This window comes from Zootoca vivipara, chromosome 7 (genome assembly GCF_965207765.1).
Source record: "Zootoca vivipara chromosome 7, rZooViv2.hap1.1, whole genome shotgun sequence".
NCBI lineage: Eukaryota > Metazoa > Chordata > Lepidosauria > Squamata > Lacertidae > Zootoca > Zootoca vivipara.
Window position 1 is genome coordinate 9286144 of NC_142590.1, and position 20646 is coordinate 9306789.

The window sequence follows — 20646 nt, forward strand, 5'->3', positions numbered from 1 at the left end:
GAGGAGGTGAAAAAGTGAAAAAGTACAGAACTATCAGGGAAGATAAAGCATGCTAGGGAAGGGAGAGAAGGAAGGAAAGAGGGCAGTGGGGTTCAAAAGAAACTTGTGAAGAGAGAGGAGTGTATTTTGGAGTTATGAAGAATAAAGCTGATTAATAGAGAATGGCTTTAAAAGAAAACATGGAATTGAAAAGTCAGCAAAATATTTTACTATATTGTGACTGAACCATCTTTTGGGTAAAAATATAAAACCGGACCTCAGAGCAATTTCGTTGAAAAGAGCTGAGCCCCCAATTCTAACCTCCAGGGAATCTCACTGTGCCATATTTATGATGACATAATCATATCACGAGTTTCCCCATGGGGAGCAGGCTACCCTGTGTCTCCCAGATCTTTAGTTCTGCCCTAAGCTACTTTGTACTCTTTGGAGAAAGGGTGGTGAAATGCAGTCAAGAAAAATGAAGAATTTCTTGGAAAACTACAGCCGGTACTAAATCTGCCAAGATACATCAAATATGGATTCATGGATGGCAAAAGCCCTGCCTGTAAAGCTCTCTATTTTCTGACTCTTAGTAGACAACCTCTGTGACAACCCATCGTTTTTGCCAGAGTTGAAGCAGTGGGCTTCTTAGTTCATCCCCTACATCGGGCATGTCCAACAGGTAGATCGTGATCTACCGGTAGATCACTGGACGTCTGTGGTAGATCACTGGCTCCTCCCAAAGAAGCTGAACAACTGTGGCTCTCCTTAAAAAAAGCTCAAACTTTTACCTCCTCCCTGGAAAAACTCAACAACTTTGGCCCACCCACCCCCCAAATGGGCCTTCCTTTTTCCTAAAAAAAAGCTCAACAACCTTGACCTGAACTCCCAAAAAGGGGGTAGATCACTGCCAGTTTTTAACTCTGTGAGTAGATCGCAGTCTCTTGGGAGTTGGCCACCCCTGTTATCTCTAAGCTAAGGGCTCTCAGGTTAACAGAGCTGAAAAAGACCCCCAGTTGATCAACCGGATATAGTAACAAATACCAGCCAACGTTTTAGTACTGGGCAAGAGGAACTATTACTCTGATTTCATATAAGAGAGACCCTTAGACCCTTAACGTGCCCCAGTCATAGCAGAATGCCAAGGAATATAGAAGTTCTTTTCATCGAACCTAACGGAATCTTGCACACTGAGTCTCCACTGAAGGTCTTCTAGAAAAGAAAGGGAAGGGAAGGATGAGAAATGCATTGCTGCACACATTATGGTTTCTTGTTAAGTAAGAAAAGGAATGGAATTCATAGGTATAAATGAGACTAAACCAGGCATTCATTTGGATTGGTGTGTGTGTGTGTGTGTGTGTGTGTGTGTGTGTAAGCATCATTTGGAGATTTTTCAGTCATGAACTGTTAAACACGGATGAGCCTACCTTTGCAAAGAACGCGTCTTGCGATTCTACTTTGGTTCCAGCTGTCAGAAACAAGAAGTTCTGAGGGAGGAAAAGAAAGCAAAGAAAGATGCATCTGATATGATTCCATCATTCAAGAAAGCGGTTACTGTAATTGTGTATATCTGGGGTTTGGGTGAAATCCGTTTACCGTTACTTGATCCATGAAAGTGTTCTGAAGCAGAATGTTTAATGCTGTGTTGGCGTGCTGTAAAGCAAACAAAATTCAAAAATAAGTCCAGTGTTAAGCCTACTAGCATCTCGCGGTACCTGCATTAACTTCACTGTTTCTTGGTTATGGGACACTGGTTTTCAATCAGTTTATTGTGCATAACCAAAGACTGCTACAATGCAATAGCAGAGGGCAAGGCAAGGCTTCTCTCTGAAATCGCATGATGATGATGATGATGATGATGATGATGATGATGATGATGATAATTTATTATTTATACCCCGCCCATCTGGCTGGGTTTCCCAGCCACTCTGGGCGGCTTACAACAGAAAAATAAAATAAAATAATCTATTAAACATTAAAAGCCTCCCTAAACAGGGCTGCCTTCAGATGTCTTCTAAAAATCTGGTAGCTGTTTTTTTCTTTGACATCTGATGGGAGGGCGCCACCACCGAGAAGGCCCTCTGCCTGGTTCCCTGCAACTTGGCTTCTCGCAACGAGGGAACCGCCAGAAGGCCCTCGGTACTGGACCTCAGTGTCCGGGCAGAACGATGGGGGTGGAGACGCTCCTTCAGGTATACTGGACCGAGGCCATTTAGGGCTTTAAAGGTCAGCACCAACACTTATACCCTATTAAAAATATACCCTATGATATACCCTATAAAAAGTTTACAGCATAAAACTTTAACATTGGAGACCATTAACATATCCAGAACGGAGCTTCTTAGGTGCCAGAGCAAATTTGGCTACCAGATGTGCAATCTGTAGGTTTTTAATCAGCTAGGAGCTCAAGGGTCCCCTCCTGGGGTAAGAGACAGTCAAGAACAGGGGATAAAAAATGTTCTCTGGGCATTGAATATAATGGGCAAAGCAGCAGGTAAAAGCACGGCATCCTTAACCTGATTGCATCCATAAATGCACTTGCGTTCCATATGGGCAATTCCCGGGTATTTCCCCTCTAAATACATCAAAGGCATCTGTTGGAACCTTAATTCAACAAACGCCCTACGCAGCTGCAGGAAAGTCACGTGTCTTAAGGTAATGGGAGTTTAAGTGGTTGATCTTGATTTGGGGGTACCAAACAGAAAAAATGGGCAGCCATAATGAATGCTCTATCTTGGTTGGCATCCTGATCAAAGATCCAATTTCTTAGTTTGCATGCACTGAGGGCGAATTATTTCTCCATTTGGAGATTATAAGCCAACACTTTTGTGCCCAGCCACCTGTCCTTAGTTGCTCAGCAGAGCTTAGTAAGAACATGGTCATCTGAGACATTTAGTCTGTGCCAGTATCAGGGACGCTGGTTGGGGCAGCTGACATGTTCCAAGCTGTTGAAAATTCTCAAGTTGCTCAGCAGAGGGACTGAGAATCTTGTACTCTTCTCCGTAAGGGAGAGATTGAAAATAGTGACATTACTATACTCGACAGGTTGTGTGAGCCCACTGTTTAATAAGATCAGTTATCTTTTATGTTCCCATCATCCGGCATTCCATCTGCTGTTACAATAATTTTAAGGTCTCAAATATAGAATAAATATTCATAAATGCACACATATCTAAATATATAAACCATGAAATAGTGCAGGAGAGCAGTCCTGAAAACATTTTGTCTCTCCCAATGACCTCAAATATTCCTCTGCAGTAAGGGAGGCAAATGGGGAAAGCCTTCTCATTGTCTTTTCGCTTACAAATCCTGTCTTAAGGGCATATTTGTGCATGAATAGGGTGAACCTGTGATCGGGATTCAGGAACTGACATATTAACCATCACCAAAGAATGGCCAGGCTGCCCACGTAATGCAATCAGTGACCATTATTAGGTATCTTGGCAGACAGGATTTCTGCTGCAGACCCATGCCTCCTGTGATGCACATATGATGATTTTGGAGTGGTCTTTGGCTAAGCAGGTTGGGCAATGTCCAAAGCCTTTAAAGCAGGCACCCCCAAACTTCAGCCCTCCAGATGTTTTGGACTACAATTCCCATCTTCCCTGACCACTGGTCCTGCTAGCTAGGGATCATGGGAGTTGTAGGCCAAAACATCTGGAGGGCTGCAGTTTGGGGATGCCTACTTTAAAGGTTCCTGCACACTTTTGTTCAGGGTCTCTCCCTCCTTGGAAGGAGGGAAGGGAACTCTGTTGCAACAGAAAAATAAGTATCTGCCTTGCTTTCCACAGGATCCTGCCTCCATCCATTCTTCTCTGACCGATCATGGACTTAGGGGATTCAGAGCCCCATGGGGTGTTGGGCAGCAAAAACCAAACCCCAAATTCTTACATCGTGCAATCCCATTCACCCTCCAATCAATATAAAACTTCCAGAAGGAGTTTTACCTGTTTCTGATGTTGGGGAAGATCCTGAAGAACTGAATGGAACAAACATTGAGGCATCTTCATTCATACCCGCTGCCAAAGGGAATCAGGAGCTGATGTGAACACTTCTTGCATTTGTATTTAGCATCAGTACACACTCTGGGCTACACATGTTATGCTACAGAGGGATGGGGAACCTTTTGCTCCTTGGGGGACCATGTCCCCATGAGGGGGCTGTATACCAGTGGTGGGTGAAGCAGGGCCACAGCACAAAGCATAGATAATAGGTATATATATCACACAGCACATAGATATGTTTAATATATTAAGCAGCTTATAAACAATGTAACACAGTTAATGGAGATGGACTACATGCCTACATGCCTTTGAACATCCTATTTTCTAGTTTTGTTTCTATCTTTACCTTTCATCTACAGTTGTCAAGATGCTGTCAGCAGCTCCCGGCTGGTTGCCCAGGAAAGTATCAAGACAAGGGAATGTTTCTTACCGTCCTTTTTTATTTCAATATTACAGAGAGAGGCTAAAGAACCCAACCTCTTGGATAATGGTGTTGTCCCGAGTGAATCGCCCCGCCCCCGCCCCGGTCCCCCCCAGTTCCTCATTCCTCATTCTCATCCTGTCCTCTATGGGTCTGCTACGTGCCCTCTGTCTTTGAGCTTTTTGCTCTCCTACTTTTAAGGCTTGCCAAGTTCTGGGAGATGGAGAGCCTCTCCCATGATTTCCCAGCTTTTCCCCTCATCCGCCTCTGAGCTGCGACCTCCCTCAAACCCCTGTTGTAAATCTATACTGTCTTCTTCCTCTTCCTCCTCCCTGGAAGGGTCAGGATGGGGAGGCGGCCTCCAGCATTCCTCCTCTGCCCAGTCCCTGACAACAGTGCTCTCAGTGACGTCAACTGATCCCTTGGGTTTCCATCCGTTACAGATTGCTCCCTGCCCTCTGGGCTCTCTGCAAAGCGACTACACTCGCACCCAAACACTCCTGTGTCTTTGAAGCGCCCCCAGAGTTTCGCACCTGCTAAGGGCATGACTTTTACCTCCTTGATCTGCTTGCTCCAGTTTTTTCAATGTTTCGGAAACGAGGACCATGGCGGCCTCGTTCAGGATGCTTTCCTTGCTGCTCTTTTTTTGTGTGCTCTGCAGGTCTATGTTGCGCAGCATGCCTTCCACGGCATAGCGGTGGAAGGGGATGAAGTCTCCTCCTCCACAGCACAGGCATCGGTGAGCCTGGGACTCCAGGTAGCTGGCGCATTTGAGGTGCAGGGCTCTCTTCTGGCTCTTCAGCCACAGCTCGTAGGCTGCTTCTTGCAGCAGGGGTGTGCAAAACCCCATAACCTTACACTGCATCACGGACTCTTCTTGCTGGAGCCTGTTGGCAACAACCAGTCCAAGATCTGAAAAGCAAGGCAGGGTTTGCTCTCAGCTCTTTTATTATTATTGCATATTCTGTTAGCTGAATATAAGAACAGGTTTTGACCTTTAAAGCCCTATGCGGCTTGGGACCCTCGTACCTACGGGACCGCCTCTCCTGGTATGCCCCGCGGAGGGACCTTAAGGTCCACAAACAACAATATTCTGGAGATCCCGAGTCATAAGATGGCTAGATTGGCCTCTACTAGAGCCAGGGCCTTTTCAGTACTGGCCCCAACCTGGTGGAACGCTCTTTCCCAGGAGACCAGGGCCCTGCGGGATTTGTCATCTTTCTGCAGGGCCTGCAAGACAGAGCTGTTCCGCCTGGCCTTTGGGTTAGACTCAGCCTGACCCCTGTGTTTTCCTCCCTCATGGATTTATGGACTACTTGAAATGAGGCTGCACTTTAAATTTTAATACTGTATTTTAATCTGTATTTTAATTAATTGTTTTTAAGTTTTATTGTAATTATGTTCGTGTGAGCCGCCCTGAGCCCGGTTTTTGACTGGGGAGGGCGGAGTATAAATAAATTTTTATTATTATTATTAAATATAATCAAATACAAGCAATCAAATACAATTTCCCCCCTTACACCCCCCCCCAAAAAAACCAGCCCCAACTACGTCCAGGTAATTACATTAGTAATATAATCAAATAAAAAAATATTTCTACAGTTGCTGGTTTAAAAAATATCATTCCACATGCTCCCATGTGTCTTTTTTTTGCAACATAATCTTTATTAACTTTATAAAACAGACACTTTTACAATCGATTCATAATTATCATTTTCAATTGTTTCTTGTAATATATATAATAACCTATATAATTTCGTAATCTATATATATAATGTACAAATATATCACAATTCTAGAACAAACCTGGGAGAAAAAAGGAGAAAAAAATAATAAAAAATAAAAAATAAGAAAAAAATAAAATTATCTGTGACTTCCCTTCATTCTTCTGCTGTTTCTTACAGTCTTCCTTATTTATCGTTGTATTTTTCATTTTCCAAGTACAATTTTTGTTTCTTATTTTGTGAATATGCCAAGTTGGAATATTAACCATGTTAATACATAAATTTTCTTAAAGTCTTTTTAACACTTGACATTGCTTTGAGATGCTCCCATGTGTCTTAGGTGGTTTAAAATGCATGTTCTTTCTTTGATGCATATGTAATAAAGGAGGACCACGTTATGTAAAAGTTATGTAGCTTCTCACATTGTTTTCTTTCATGTACCCTTTCTGTTAACTTTTCCATCAAAATTAATTTATTATTATTATTAAAACATCTTTATTGAAAGTTCAAAAGTACATAATTATATGTGCACTAAACATTGCGAGACGTAAATAAAAGACAGAAAAAGAGAAACAGAACCCATGTAGAAGGGAAAATAAAGGGGGGAGTTGAAGAATACTCAAAACTGTATATTTTACAAGGTTATTATTGTACTTCACCAGATCTTAACCCATTACAGTATTTGTAAGAATGAGTTCCAAATATCATTGAATTTGTCCATGGCAAGTCTGCGTTTATATGCAAGTTGTTCATATGTTGTGAGTTTGTTTAAGTCTTCAATCCAATCGTAGAAGGGAGTCGCCCTTCTATTTTCCCCATTCATCAGTATCAGTCTTTTTGCCCGTGGTATAAAGGCACGGAGACTCCACTCGTATTGTCCTTTCATAAGGTGGCAGCAGTGACGAAATTAAGAGACGCCTGCTTCTTGGGAGAAAAGCAATGACAAACCTAGACAGCACCTTAAAAAGCAGAGACATCACCTTGCCGACAAAGGTCCGTATAGTTAAAGCTATGGTTTTCCCAATAGTGATGTATGGAAGTGAGAGCTGGACCATGAAGAAGGCTGATCGCCGAAGAATTGATGCTTTTGAATTTTGGTGCTGGAGGAGACTCTTGAGAGTCCCATGGACTGCGAGAAGACCAAACCTATCAATTCTGAAGGAAATCAGCCCTGAGTGCTCACTGCAAGGACAGATCCTGAAGCCGAGGCTCCAATACTTTGGCCACCTCATGAGAAGAGAAGACTTCCTGGAAAAGACCCTGATGTTGGGAAAGACTGAGGGCACAAGGAGAAGAGGATGACAGAAGATGAGATGGTTAGACAGTGTTCTCGAAGCTACAAACATGAGTTTGACCAAACTGTGGGAGGCAGTGGAAGACAGGAGTGCCTGGCGTGCTCTGGTCCATGGGGTCATGAGGAGTCGGACACGACTAAACGACTAAACAACAACAAAGGTTCCATGTGCTCTCAGCTCTTATCAAAGCACAGAATCCCTTCCACACAAAACTGCCGCAGCTAGAATTTCAACAGGACCAGCTAAACCCATGATTGATTAAGATATTAAAAGCTGGTATCTAACACCGAGTAAATTGGCAAAAAAATGTATAAATCTAAATCATTTAGCATACAGCAGGTTCACAGAATAGGAATTGTCTGTGTGAGTGTGTCTTTCAGGTTCAGAGAATCAGGTATTGTGAAGACATCCCTGCTCTCATTTCTGCTCCCTCTCTGGTGTATGCTGCAACAGGAAAATGCATTTTGAAACACAGCAAGGGAAAGCAACCTCACTGTGTTTTAAGCCACTAATACATACAGAGCTTAGGACTCCTTAAATACATATACATTACCAGTTGGACATGAAATACACATAAAGAAACACCCAAGATCTTGCGAAATCATCCTTTTCCTTTTGAGTAACCAATTCTGGATAGCATCAGTTTCCTAGGAATGTGCTTACCGGACTCTTGTCCCATTGATTTCACAGCTTTGATGGAGAGGCAGAGCTCATTGGAAAGATCGTCCTGAATTTGGTTAGCGTTCATTTCTTTCCTTTCATCAAAACACTTGAAGATGTGAGATTCCACCAGGGCTGCCAAGGTCTGGTTCATCTTCATTTTGGTCCATTCAGGGAGGATGTGAAACAGCAACTCTGTAGAGAAGGTCGCACCAATAATAGCTGCACATTTCACCACCATCTGCTCAGAAGGGTTCATGTTGTCCAACTCAGCCAGAGCAATCCCTAGACAGGAAAAAAAAAATTAAGTCATGAAGTGATAAAACAGGTCAACATTAAAAATGCCACCGAAGGAGGAATAGCACAATCAAATGTCAGCTTTATCAGAGAGGAAAGCTGGATCTTCTGGGGGGGTGACAAGAAGGTACGCCACGGGGGCTTGCAGCGGCGCAAACAGCCATCACGCAGCCACAGCCGCATGTGGAGGATCCCGGCCATAGCTGCCAAGTACCCCGTTTTCTCCGGGAAAACCCCGATTTTACTTACCTTTTCTCGGTGGTCCCCCGTATCACTTCGTCTCCCGTTTTTCTCCTGCCGGCGGCCATTTTTTTCTTTCCGATTTGCCCTTCTATGGGCACCAAAAATGGCCGCCGCCAGCTTCAAAAGTCACATCTACCCATGTCCGGAAGTGCATAGACACGACTTCCGGTGTCGGCGGCGGCCATTTTTGGTGCCCATAGATGGGCGGAGCGACACCGGAAGTTGCGTCGATGCACTTCCTGACGTGCATACAAGCGACTTTCGAAGCCGGCAGCGGCCATTTTTGGTGCCCATAGAAGGGCGAAGCGACACCGGAAGTTACGTCAACGCAACTTCCAGTGTCACACGGCTGCCGGTCCCGGGTTCTGCAGTCCGGGACTTGGAAGGTAAGATCCCGGCACTGGCAGCAAACAATTATGTACAGCACATGTGCTGCGTCACACGCATGCGCTGTACATAACGGCGGCGCACATGCGCTGTACATAGCAGTTTGCTGCCGGCATCGCTTGAGCGCTGTACGGACGGCGGTGGGATCCCTCCATCGCCGCTACAGCCGCAAGCAGAGGATCCTGGCACCGTCCATATGGTGCTGGAGAGGCAGCAAACCACTATGTACAGCGCATGTGCAGTGCATGTGCATGCGCCTTACATAGCGACGCCCCACCCTGGGTGTCACAACGCCTTCGTCCGCCCCTGTCCGACACATCTGCTCTCCCTTTCCTAATCCCCAGTCCTGAAATGATTTTTGCTAAAGAAACAATGCAACATAGAGAGCTTCCTTATACTGTTTCACGAGTAATCCTACTGCCATGAGCTTGCTAGCATTCTTATTTTTAACGTTATCTCTCTGCTTGTCAAACTATGGGGCGTGCCCAAGTGAGAGGTAATAATGGTTAGGGATGTGTCACTTTATTATAACTGAGGTTGGGTCCTCCGACTATCTTGGACTTTCTGAGAAACGACATGTGCACACAATGTTTACAATTAGTAGGATTGAAATATCACCTGTAGTTTAATGGTGAATTTCGGACACTGTGGAGAGGTAAAAGGTTTTGGATTATCATAAAACAGGTAGGGAGAAATGATTAACAATTTGTTGTTGTTTAGTTGTTTAGTCGTGTCGACTCTTTGTGACCCCATGGACCATAGCACGCCAGGCACTCCTGTCCTCCACTGCCTCCTGCAGTTTGGTCAAACTCATGTTGGTAGCTTTGAGAACACTGTCCAACCATCTCATCCTCTGTCATCCCCTTCTCCTTGTGCCCTCAATCTTTCCCAACATCAGGGAAAGAAGAAAGGGAAAAGGGAATAGAGCAGGGGTCCCCAAACCTACCCAACTTTGGGCAGGTCCCACTGTGCCGATCGCACGGCGGGCTGGAGGGCGGGGGAGCGCGCAGGCACGCACCCATGTGAATGCGCACACGCTATTTCCGGCGCACTTCCAGGTCAGAAAAGTGACGGAAATAGCTTGTGCGCATGCACACTGGCCTCCTGATAGCATGTGCGGAAGCTATTTCCGGTGCTTTTCTGACCCGGAAGTGGGCAGCCGTGCTGCACTGCACCGGTATGGGCGGCGGCAGCGGGCGTCATCACGGGCCACATAAATGAGCCTCGGGCCGTAGTTTGGGAAAGCCTGGAATAGAGGATCAGGCTAATTCAAATTTAAAGCCAGGCGGAATAGCTCTGTCTTACAGGCCCTGCGGAAGGAAATCAAGTCCTGCAGGGCTCTAGTTTCATGGGACAGAGCATTCCACCAGGTCAGAGCCGTCACTGAAAAGGCCCTGGCCCTGGTGGAGGATAGTCTGGCTTCCTTAGGGCCTGGGACCTTTAAGCTATTATTATTCATGGACCTTATGGTCCTCTGCGGGACATACCAGGAGAGGTGGTCCCATAAGTATGAGCGTCCTAGGCTGCACAGGGCTTTAAAGGTCAAAACCAGCACCTTAAACCTGACCCTAAACTCCACTGGGAGCCAGTGCAGCTGGTAGAACACTGGGTGAATATTCTTCCATGGCAAGGATCCCGTGAGGAGCCTCGCTGCAGCATTCTGCACCCGCTGGAGTTTCTGATACAGTTTCAAGAGCAGCCCCACATAGAGCGAGTTACAGTAGTCAAGCCTGGAGGTGACCGTCGCATGGATCACTGTGGCCAGGTCGGAGTGGGAAAGGTAAAGGACCAACTGCTTGATAGGTGAAGATGGAGAAATGTCGACTTGGCTGTTGCTGCAACCTGCACCTCCATGGAAAGGGGTTAAGAATCAATCAAGAATCAACCAAGAAAGGGGTCAAGAATCAATCAATCAATCAAGAAGGAACTACATTCACATGTGACCTATATGCAAAATATAAGAATGCTGGGAGGGGTGAACACTTCCAAGTGAAGGAGATTCTGCTTCTGTACTTACTGCCGATAATACGCCATTCTAAGTTTCATGCGTGACACATACCTGCCAAGTTGCTGTCCGAGAAATAAGGGACCGGGCTGGAAGTAGCAGACCAGGAGTAGCGCTGCCGCCATTTTGGAACTGGGCGGAGCATGCTCAGAAGTGACTTTTGATGCTGCTCCGCCCAGTTCCAAAATGGCCACCGCGCCAGAATAAACCAGGGAAAAACAAAAAAATCCGTTTTTTTCAGCTAAGAACAGCTGGAAAAACGGGGATTTCCCGGGGGAAACGGGAAACTTGGCAGCTATGGCTGTACTTCAGGAGGAAGGATTTCACAGACACAGGCCCAATGCCTCACCTTTTAATGTCGGAGGGAGCATTATATTGTGCATCTTCACGTTCTGTGTGATGGTGCAAATGTACGAATCCGACTCCCTGGAGGTTTTGGAGGTTTGAGTCTTGAGAGCAGTAACAGCTACACGGAGAAAGAACAACGAGATAGCAGGGTTTAAATACCATGTTTTTGAGGATTTGGGGAACAAATATCACGACCGGAGAGAGACCTGTTGGAATGTAATGTAAAAGTGCTGCCTAAAATGTGTAAAATATTATGGGAATGGGAGACAAAGGATGAGCAAGTAAAATCCTCAATGAAACATTGGGCAATAAAATATTGGTCATAATATAGACATAGAAGCATGGGGACGGTTGTGGAATAGGGATATAAAATTTATAGCATATTACAATCTAAGAATATATATATATATGAAAATGATATATCGATGGTATCCAACACCAAGTAAATGAGCAAATATGTATAAATCTCAATCAAATAAGTGTTGGAAATTTAAAGAGAAAGAAGGTTCTTTTTAGCATATGGGGTGGTCTTATAGTAAGGTTAAAGCTTACCGGGAAATGATATATAATGAACTAGCTGGCCCTGCCACGCATTGCTGTGGCTTATCCCTGTGATTCCCCCCCTCTGTCCCGACCCATGACGTATCATGCCCCCTTCTCCCCCCAGCCCCCGGCTCATCCCTGTGAGTGGCCCCACCATGTCCTGACCTATTCCATCCCCTCCTCCCCCCCACCCCCACCCAGGCAAGTCAGTACCTCCATTTGGCTTAGTCTGTAAAGGCTTCAGCCTAGTAAATGGGAGCCAAGGTGCTGTTGAGAGGGAAGGTTTTATAGGTGCAGTACCAGGGTACTACCCACGCGTGTTGTGTGAAATCCCCCCACCCCACCCTGACACATTTATCCTACTCAAAGGCACAGCCCTGTAAAAGGCCCATATTCAAATGGTTGTGGCCTGCGGTCTAGTCAGTTCTCCTGGCTGGGCAATGCTGCGGCCTAGTCAGTTCTCCCAGTTGGGCAATGCTGCGGCCTAGTCAATCAGTTGGGCAATGATGGGTCTTGTTGCTGCAAAAGGCCTATTTTCAGTTGGTTGCCGTGGAATTTTGTCTGCCACCGATTGTATGCCAATGGAGACACTGCTTCTCCTTTCTATTTCCCAGCATGCACTTTTATCTGATCAGTGTGTTCTGAAACACAGGATTTGGTTTTTTTTTACGTTGCACAGGTGTGACATCTGTCTTTAAAAACGGTATGGGGTCACTCGCGTAGTCACATTTGACTTTGTGTTCAAATTTCAACGCTATCGGTCAAGTGGTTTTGTTGAACATTGGAGACGAAGGAACATACCCAGTTTACATTTTTATATATATAGATTGAAAAGGATGTTTAAATTAACGTTTGTAAAAAAAAACTAGAAGCTTTTCTACTGGGAATTATAGGGACAGAGCTACCTAAAGAAACTTATTCATGTATGTGACTACAGCGGCAAGAATGTTACTCTCCCCAAAATGGAAAGAAGCAGAAGTCCCAGCAAAGGAAGAATGGATATAAAAGCTTTGTCACGACTAAGCAGGGTATTTTTTATTATTATTATTATTATTATTATTATTATTATTATTATTATTATTATTATTATTATTTCAGTGGTACCTAGGGTTACAAACACCTCAGGTTACAAACACTTTGGGTTACAGACTCCGCTAATCTGGAAGTAGTACTTCGGGTTAAGAACTTTGCCTCAGGATGAGAACAGAAATCGTGCTGCGGCGGCATGGCGGCGGCGGGAGGCCCCATTAGCTAAAGTGGTACCTCAGGTTAAGAACAGTTTCAGGTTAAGAACAGACCTCCAGAACTAATTGAGTTCGTACCCAGAGGTACCACTGTAATAATAATTTTATTATTTATACCCCGCCCATCTGCCTGGGTTTCCCCAGCCACTCTGGGCAGCTCCCAACAGAATACAGTATTAAAAACACGGTAAAACACCAAACATTAAAAACTTCCCTAAAATGGGAAGCTAGACCTTCCTGCCTCTGGGATGACAGTGACCCCTGCAAAATCTGCTGGTCTGTGTCTTGTCGCACGGCCGGCTCCTGCTGCCGTTGCAGGCCAGCTGTGTGTCACTGAGCCTTTCGTAAAGGAGATGCCAAAATGGGAGAGCCATCGCTAGCGCCGGGCGCAGGTCGTCCTACAGAAGACGTGGCACAGAAACCCACGGCAGTTAATGAGCGTCCGCTTACTGAAAAGGTTGTCCCACTCGTCTTCTCTCTCTTCGTCATCCTCTAGCATGTGGAACTGAAGCACGTTGTTTAAGTGGAGGTTGCGCAGAAGCTCCTCGCAGTACAATGGGTTCCCGTGGCTTCTTTGTATTAAGAACCTGGGGGCAGAGAGTCACAAGGGAATGCCAAGATTTAAGGCGCAACTTGTGGACAACATTGTGTTGATTCGTAGCACACTCCAGGCATGCTTGGGCTCCAGGAAAATCTACAGCTCAGTAGCTGTGCAACATCTGGCAACGCTACTGTCTCTGACCAGATGTGCACAAGCCAGGAGCGCCCAGAGTTGGGCCAGGAAATATGAAGACTGCTCTTGGCAGTGGCTGTTGAGAAGTGTCCGCTGCTCCATGCATTTTTTCTTGAAGACCACATTCACTTGCAGCTTCCTGATGTTTGACTGGCTGCTGTAGTGCTGCAGTGTTTGTCAGTGCAGCAGAAAGCAGAAAGTTTGTCGGTGCACCAGAGCCAATTTAAAATGGTTCGGCGCCTGGCGGACACAGGGGCAGAGCATATGCCCATGCTGCCCAGGGCGGGCGCGCTCCCAAGGGGGGCGGGGCGTGGAGGGTGCCCTCCCAGGCGTGGGATAGCCACTCAGATGCATGGAGCAGTGTGTGCGCCTTGCAGATGGGGGTGGAGCGAGCCACCCACGGGGGCAGAGCAAGCCGCTGATGGCGGACATTCGGCACACTGCTCACCTGCAACTCCTAAGCCTCCCCCAGCTGTCAAAATGAAGGGGGGGGGAATGCTGCCGGCAAAGTGGCGAGCTCCCCCCTTCCCCCGACGGCTCGGGGTAGGCTTGGGAGTCTCAGGCAGGCGGCGCGCCAAATGTCACCCCCCTCAGTGAAGACACCTGGGGCGATCCGCCCCCACCACACCCCCTTCCTCCACCCCTGGGCGGACAGCTGGGGCTTCTTCTTTTTGAATCGCCACACATTTTATTAATGTACTGTGGTACCTTGGTTGTCAAACTTAATCCGTTCCGGGAGTCCATTCAACTCCTGAAACAGTTCAAAAAGCAAGGCGCGGCTTCCGATTGGCTGCAGGAGCTTCCTGCACTCAAGCGGAAGCCAGATTGGATGTTCAGCTTCCAAAAAAAAGTTCGCAAACCGGGACATTTACTTCCCGGTTTGCGGCGTTTGGGAGCTGATTTGTTTGGGAGCCAAGCCATTCGAGAACCAAGGTACCACTGTATTGTTATATAACAGCACAGGAAAGCTTCATTGTAAAATGACTGTGACAGATATTTGAGAACATTTGAAGGCATAAACTCATGCTATGTCTTAGAGAACAGCTTTGACTAGACCATAATCTTCAATTTGAAAACGAGAGCGGTCTTTTATTCCCCCCCCCAACACACGAGCCAGTTCATTTGCAGCAGTGTCGCCAGAAATTAATTGGTTAATAACTAGTGTTACTGTGCAATCTGTCCCAATATTTCAGATCATAGCCCCTTTCTAATTGTTATCCCTTGTAGACAATAGCTGGAAAGGAAAGATTATTGAAATATCATCACAGCGACTCAGAACAGCTTACACATGTAAAGCACAAAGGTTATAATCCACAAAGCCACTTCTCCACATTGTTCTGCACAGATATCTGTGAAAAGCACTTACCGTATTTACTGCTGTAGATAGGAATCCTTAATAGGCTGTAGGACTACAGACTTTCTCCTTAGGTTTGCAAGCAAGGGTTAGATCAGGGATAGTCAACCTTTTTATACCTACCGCCCACTAATGCATCTTTCTTGATTGTAAAATTTCCTTATCGCCCACCAGTGCTCGATGGAAGGAGGATTCAGCTTGTGCCATAGAACCCCCTACTGCCCATCTAGAATCCTGAAACGCCCACTAGTGGGCGGGAGGGACCAGGTTGACAACCCCTGGGTTCAATCATGACACATCTATATATGGAAGCATGAGAACGACTATGGAATATGGATATATAATTTACAGCATGTTATGGTTAAACTTTAGGGACGCAGGTGGCGCTGTGGGTTAAACCACAGAGCCTAGGGCTTGCTGATCAGAAGGTCGGCGGTTCGAATCCCTGCGATGGGGTGAGCTCCCATTGCTCGGTCCCAGCTCCTGCCAACCTAGCAGTTCGAAAGCACGTCAAGTGCAAGTAGATAAATAGGGACCGCTACAGCGGGAAGGTAAACGGCGTTTCCGTGTGCTGCTCTGGTTCGCCAAAAGTGGCTTTGTCATGCTGGCCACATGACCTGGAAGCTGTACGCCGGCTCCCTCGGCCAATAATGCGAGATGAGCGCCGCAACCCCAGAGTCGGTCACGACTGGACCTAATGGCCAGGCGTCCCTTTACCTTTACTATGGTTTAACTTTAAGAGGAAAAGATCCACTGGACAAGGACTTCCCACTTACGTCTCAAGCTCCCTGGCAATGCTGACCACCCCAAGATCTTGGCAGGCCTTCTGAACAATGACTGAAGGAGTCAACTCCCTTAGCTGAACGTAGGTGGTGTCTTCGCTGCTCATGAGCCGCGCTGCGGCAGCGCAAGGCAGTCTCCCCCTGCGGGTTGTTGGAGACAGCGACATGACCACAAAGATACCGATATTCCTTAGCAAGTTCTCCAGGAAGTCCCACGAGGCCGGATCCATGAACTGAGCTTCATCAATGACAAAAATGAGAACTTCTTTCATCACTCCCTAAAATGACAACAAACCCCACACAAAAAATGAAGTGATACCTCCTGCAGGGCGCTATACTTTTTAACTCTTCTTTGGTTGGGACCTCAGCCTTACCTGAACTTGGGTCGCCAGCTGTTTTTGGACTACAACTACCATCATCCCTAGCTAGCAGGACCAGTGTTCAGGGATGATGGGAATGGCAGTCCCAAAACAGCTGGAGACCCGAGTTTGGGAAACCCTGCAATGGGTGTTAGTCATTCTTGGAGCAGACCCAATGAAATCAATGGACATACTTAGGCCCATTGATTTCATTGAGCCTACTTTGAGTAGGACCTAGTTGCATATCACCCAGCCAGTTTATTGGGAGCTGCTAAGAACATAATAACTACTGCCCACCCTGCAGTACTGTGTGATGAAAAGTATCACTTACATTCTTTAGAATCTTGAAGAGAATTTCTTCCAGCTTTTCATTCTTTGTGTCATTGCTCATTTTGGAAACCTCTTCTGATGTGGGGAACTGACCAGAGAAACCAAACAAAGAAATCACACAGTGCTTTTGTTAGCAACAGAGAGCTCTACATTCCTTGCCAGAAGTGCCTATGGTAAGAAGCAACCTGAAATTCATTTGAAACCTCAAGGTGTTGGTTTCCCACCCTGTGAACTTGGGACTCAGCCAGACCGATAAAGAAAAAGCATTTTGTATGTGTTGTATACGCAACATAGGTAAAGGTAAACGACCCCTGGAAGGTTAAGTCCAATCAAAGGTGACTATGGGGTTGTGGCGCTCATCTCACTTTCAGGCCAAGGGAGCCAGCGTTTGTCCACAGACAGCTTTCCGGGTCATGTGGCCAGCATGAATAAACCGCTTCTGGCGCAACGGGACACCGTGGTGGAAACCAGAGCACACGGAAACGCCGTTTACCGTTTTTGGGATGCTGGCGGCGCTGTGGTCTAAACTGCCGAGCCTCTTGGGTTTGCCGATCGGAAGGTTGGCGGTTCGAATCCATGCAATGGGGTGAGCTCCCGTTGCTCTGTCCCAGCTCCTGCCAACCTACCAGTTCGAAAGCACGCCAGTGCAAGTAGATAAATAGGTACCGCTGTGGCGGGAAGGTAAATGACCTAGGATTTCAGTTTCCATGGGCATCTGTTCTGGATTCTTTAGCTTAGATACATTTTTGCAACTTTTTTTACGCTATGTCAATGTATTTTATATTAGTTGTGCTATTGGAATCCGTAAAACAAACAAACAAACAAACCACCAAGCACCAGGAAAATGAATTCAGAAGAGATAAAGGTCTTGCCTGCTTGCATCTTTACCTTAACGTGATAGAGATTGTTGAGAAGGCAGAAATACTCTTCCTTAACTATTCCTCGGATTTTGGTCACAAGGATATACTGTCTCGCATCGTAGGTCTTGCAAGTATCAATCCCCAGAAACATAGCCATGAGGGTCCGGATGACAAAGAAGTTCTGCCACACATTGATCTTTGTGAGCTCCATCGCCACAACCCTGCTTGATGAAAAGAACTATTGGTGAAAAGGTTTCACTGCCTCTTCCACGACCGATGGAGAAACATTTGCTGCTGGGTGGGGGAAGACCCTTGATCTGGGGGGGGGGGTAGCCTCCTCTGCCCTAACGTACAAGGGCACAGGTAGCTGTTGCCCACCAGAACATCTGGGAAGGGCTTCTGGAATGGATCCTGCTAACACGAGGGACAGGGAAGTGTTTCTGGGGTGAAAGACTCTTGCTGCCCAGCCTTGAGCCAAGAGAGCTGGGAATCTACAGCAAAGTACGGTTAAAAGCATTAACCTGTGGCCTGCTTCCTGTCCTAAGAAGGCAATCTCAGCCAACAGCTGGCTTTTTCCATATCCCATGAGGCCTTCATAGATGATAATATGGCTTTTCCTCTTGACTTTAAAATCGTCCAGCAAGTTTTCAAAGAGGTCCGTCTCCTTCTTGCGGCCTAGGGGAAGCAAATAAAACCGCTGGGGCGGGACGTCTTCAAAAGAGGAAGAGGAAGCCTCGCACAACTCAAACAAATATTCATAAAATTGTTCAGATTTTGAATTCAAAACTTACATTTGTGTTCTGGATGCAAAAAACTTCCACCAGTGCTAACATTTCAGTGCTATCCTACACCTGAGTTGTTGAGTGTTTGTTTGTTTGTTTAATAAAAAAATTCCTTCAGTAGCACCTTAAAGACCAACTAAGTTTTTATTTTGGTATGAGCTTTCGTGTGCATGCACACTTCTTCAGATACAGTGAAATAGAAGTCCCCAGGCACTTATGTAGAGAAGGGGTGGGGAGGGGTGGGGAGGGGGAGGGGAGGGGGGGATCACTCAGAAGGGTGGTGGAAGTGGGTGATTGACTGACTGATAGCTGTTGATGACCGAAAACGACTGCAAATGGTTTTGCATGAAAAAGCAAGGGTTGAGATGGCTGAAGATCGCTTATCATGTATAATGAGATAAGAATCCGATATCTCTGTTCAAACCAGGTCCCTCCATGGTTTTGAGCTTGGTGATAAGTTGTAATTCAGCAACTTCTCTTTCCAGTCTATTTCTGAAACAGAAAATTCTGTTTGTTTGTTTGTTTGTTTGTTTGTTTGTTTGTTTGTTTGTTAAACCCATAACCCACTTCTTATGTGCTGTTAGCTGCAAGTCTGTGCTTTAAGAAGCTTGTGTTGGGAAGGACCCAGGAGCCGAGAAAGGAGATGGGAGGGTGGAGAGCAGAGAGGCAGAGAAAAATATGCTGAGGACGTGGCAGGATATTATGAAGTCTGTTCTTTATGGACCTTTTCCTGGTTTTCTGATGACACGCTATTTCAACATGCTATCCCCAGAACGAAAGTCCCACATAAGATGCGAGCATACTGTATATAAATAAATGCTGCCAGATTTTAAAAATAAGCCGTTTTACATGAAAGACATAATCAAGCCAAGGTTTAAGCATGTGGCAGCCCCTTTACTCAGTGGGAGAGTTAAGCATAGTGGGGTTTTAAAATCTTTTAACTCTCACTTGATTAAGATGTCTCTGGTCTGGTCTGATCTGGTCTGGTCTGGTCTGGTCTGGTCTGGTCTGGTTTCTACAGGTTCATGGCTCCCTCTCTGAAATCTGGCTGGATTGTATTCTTGGTACTCAATGATATAATTTGATCCTCTAGGGCAGTGATGGCCAAACTTGGCCCTCCAGCTGTTTTTGGACTACAATTCCCATCATCCCTGACCACTGGTCCTGTTAGCTAGGGATGATGGGAGTTGTAGTCCCAAAACAGCTGGAGGGCCAAGTTTGGCCATCGCTGCTCTAGGGCGTTGCGGCTTTTGAAAGTTCCCCTCTTAAGATTTCTTTGGGGGGGAGAGGGGTTATGTCTGCAAACCTTGGGTCCCCACCTCAACCCTACTGGTATCTCTTTCTGCATGGGTGGTGCTCTTTGGGCTACAAAGGCAACACAATTGCACCTGAACATCAATAATAAAGCTGATTATAATACGTAAGCATTTGAATGCCACAGATCCATAGCATTTTCTCTCTCTTGCTCCAATAAATGATCATCATCAATGTCACTGAATGAAGGATATGTCACCTACCTAGCAAAGGGTAATATTCACATCTCTCTCTGCTCAGATATGCTTTGTAAATCATTCTAAAGGAATGAGGACAAGAAAAGGAAACCTCGTAAGTTCTTCAACTCAAATCATCTATTCGCAATCACATACAACTGTGAGCCAGACAAAGAGACAAAAGGAGAATTTGTTGTTGTTGTTTAGTCATTTAGTCGTGTCCGAGTCTTCGTGACTCCATGGACCAGAGCACGCCAGTCTTCCACTGCCTCCCGCAGTTTGGTTACACTCATGTTGGTAGCTCCGAGAACACTGTCCAACCATCTCGTCCTCTGTCATCCCCTTCTCCTAGTGCCCTCCATCTTTCCCAACATCAGGGTCTTTTCCAGGAAGTCTTCTCTTCTCATGTGGACAAAGTATTGGAGCCTCAGATTCAGGATCTGTCCTTCCAGTGAGCACTCACTCAGAGCTGATTTCCTTCAGAATGGATAGGTTTGATCTTCTTGCAGCCCATGGGACTCTCAAGGACAATTAGACGACTGCAAGTACCATATGATGATGCTCAAATATCCAAAGAAAAATATTCCCTCTATGAGCCAGATAGGTAGCGATAACAGGCTCTACAGAGAAATAAATACTGGCAAGATGAGATCTAGGGGCCCTTCTAGCTCCCATGGGTGTTGCTGTACTGGCTGTTCTTAGGAAGCCCGAAGCCAGAGAGGTGAGCACAAAGGGGAACTTGCAAGGAACTGGCATGTTAAAGTCCTAGCAGCAAATTTAGTTCATGTAAGCCACAAATATATTGC

General features: G+C 45.9%; 1 protein-coding gene across 1 annotated transcript in view; it reads right to left on the minus strand.

Moving 5' to 3' along the window:
- Nucleotides 1-20646, minus strand: part of ADCY10 (adenylate cyclase 10) — a 64863-nt gene that overhangs the window by 20934 nt on the left and 23283 nt on the right. Inside the window, exons 12-20 of the mRNA XM_035123567.3 lie at nt 19868-19923; nt 18090-18243; nt 17597-17789; nt 16710-16796; nt 16014-16297; nt 13601-13737; nt 11365-11481; nt 8087-8368; nt 4938-5316 (exon numbers count right to left, since the gene is read on the minus strand). Coding sequence (XP_034979458.2) covers nt 4938-5316; nt 8087-8368; nt 11365-11481; nt 13601-13737; nt 16014-16297; nt 16710-16796; nt 17597-17789; nt 18090-18243; nt 19868-19923 — 1689 coding nt within the window. The remainder of the gene's footprint in view (nt 1-4937; nt 5317-8086; nt 8369-11364; nt 11482-13600; nt 13738-16013; nt 16298-16709; nt 16797-17596; nt 17790-18089; nt 18244-19867; nt 19924-20646) is intronic.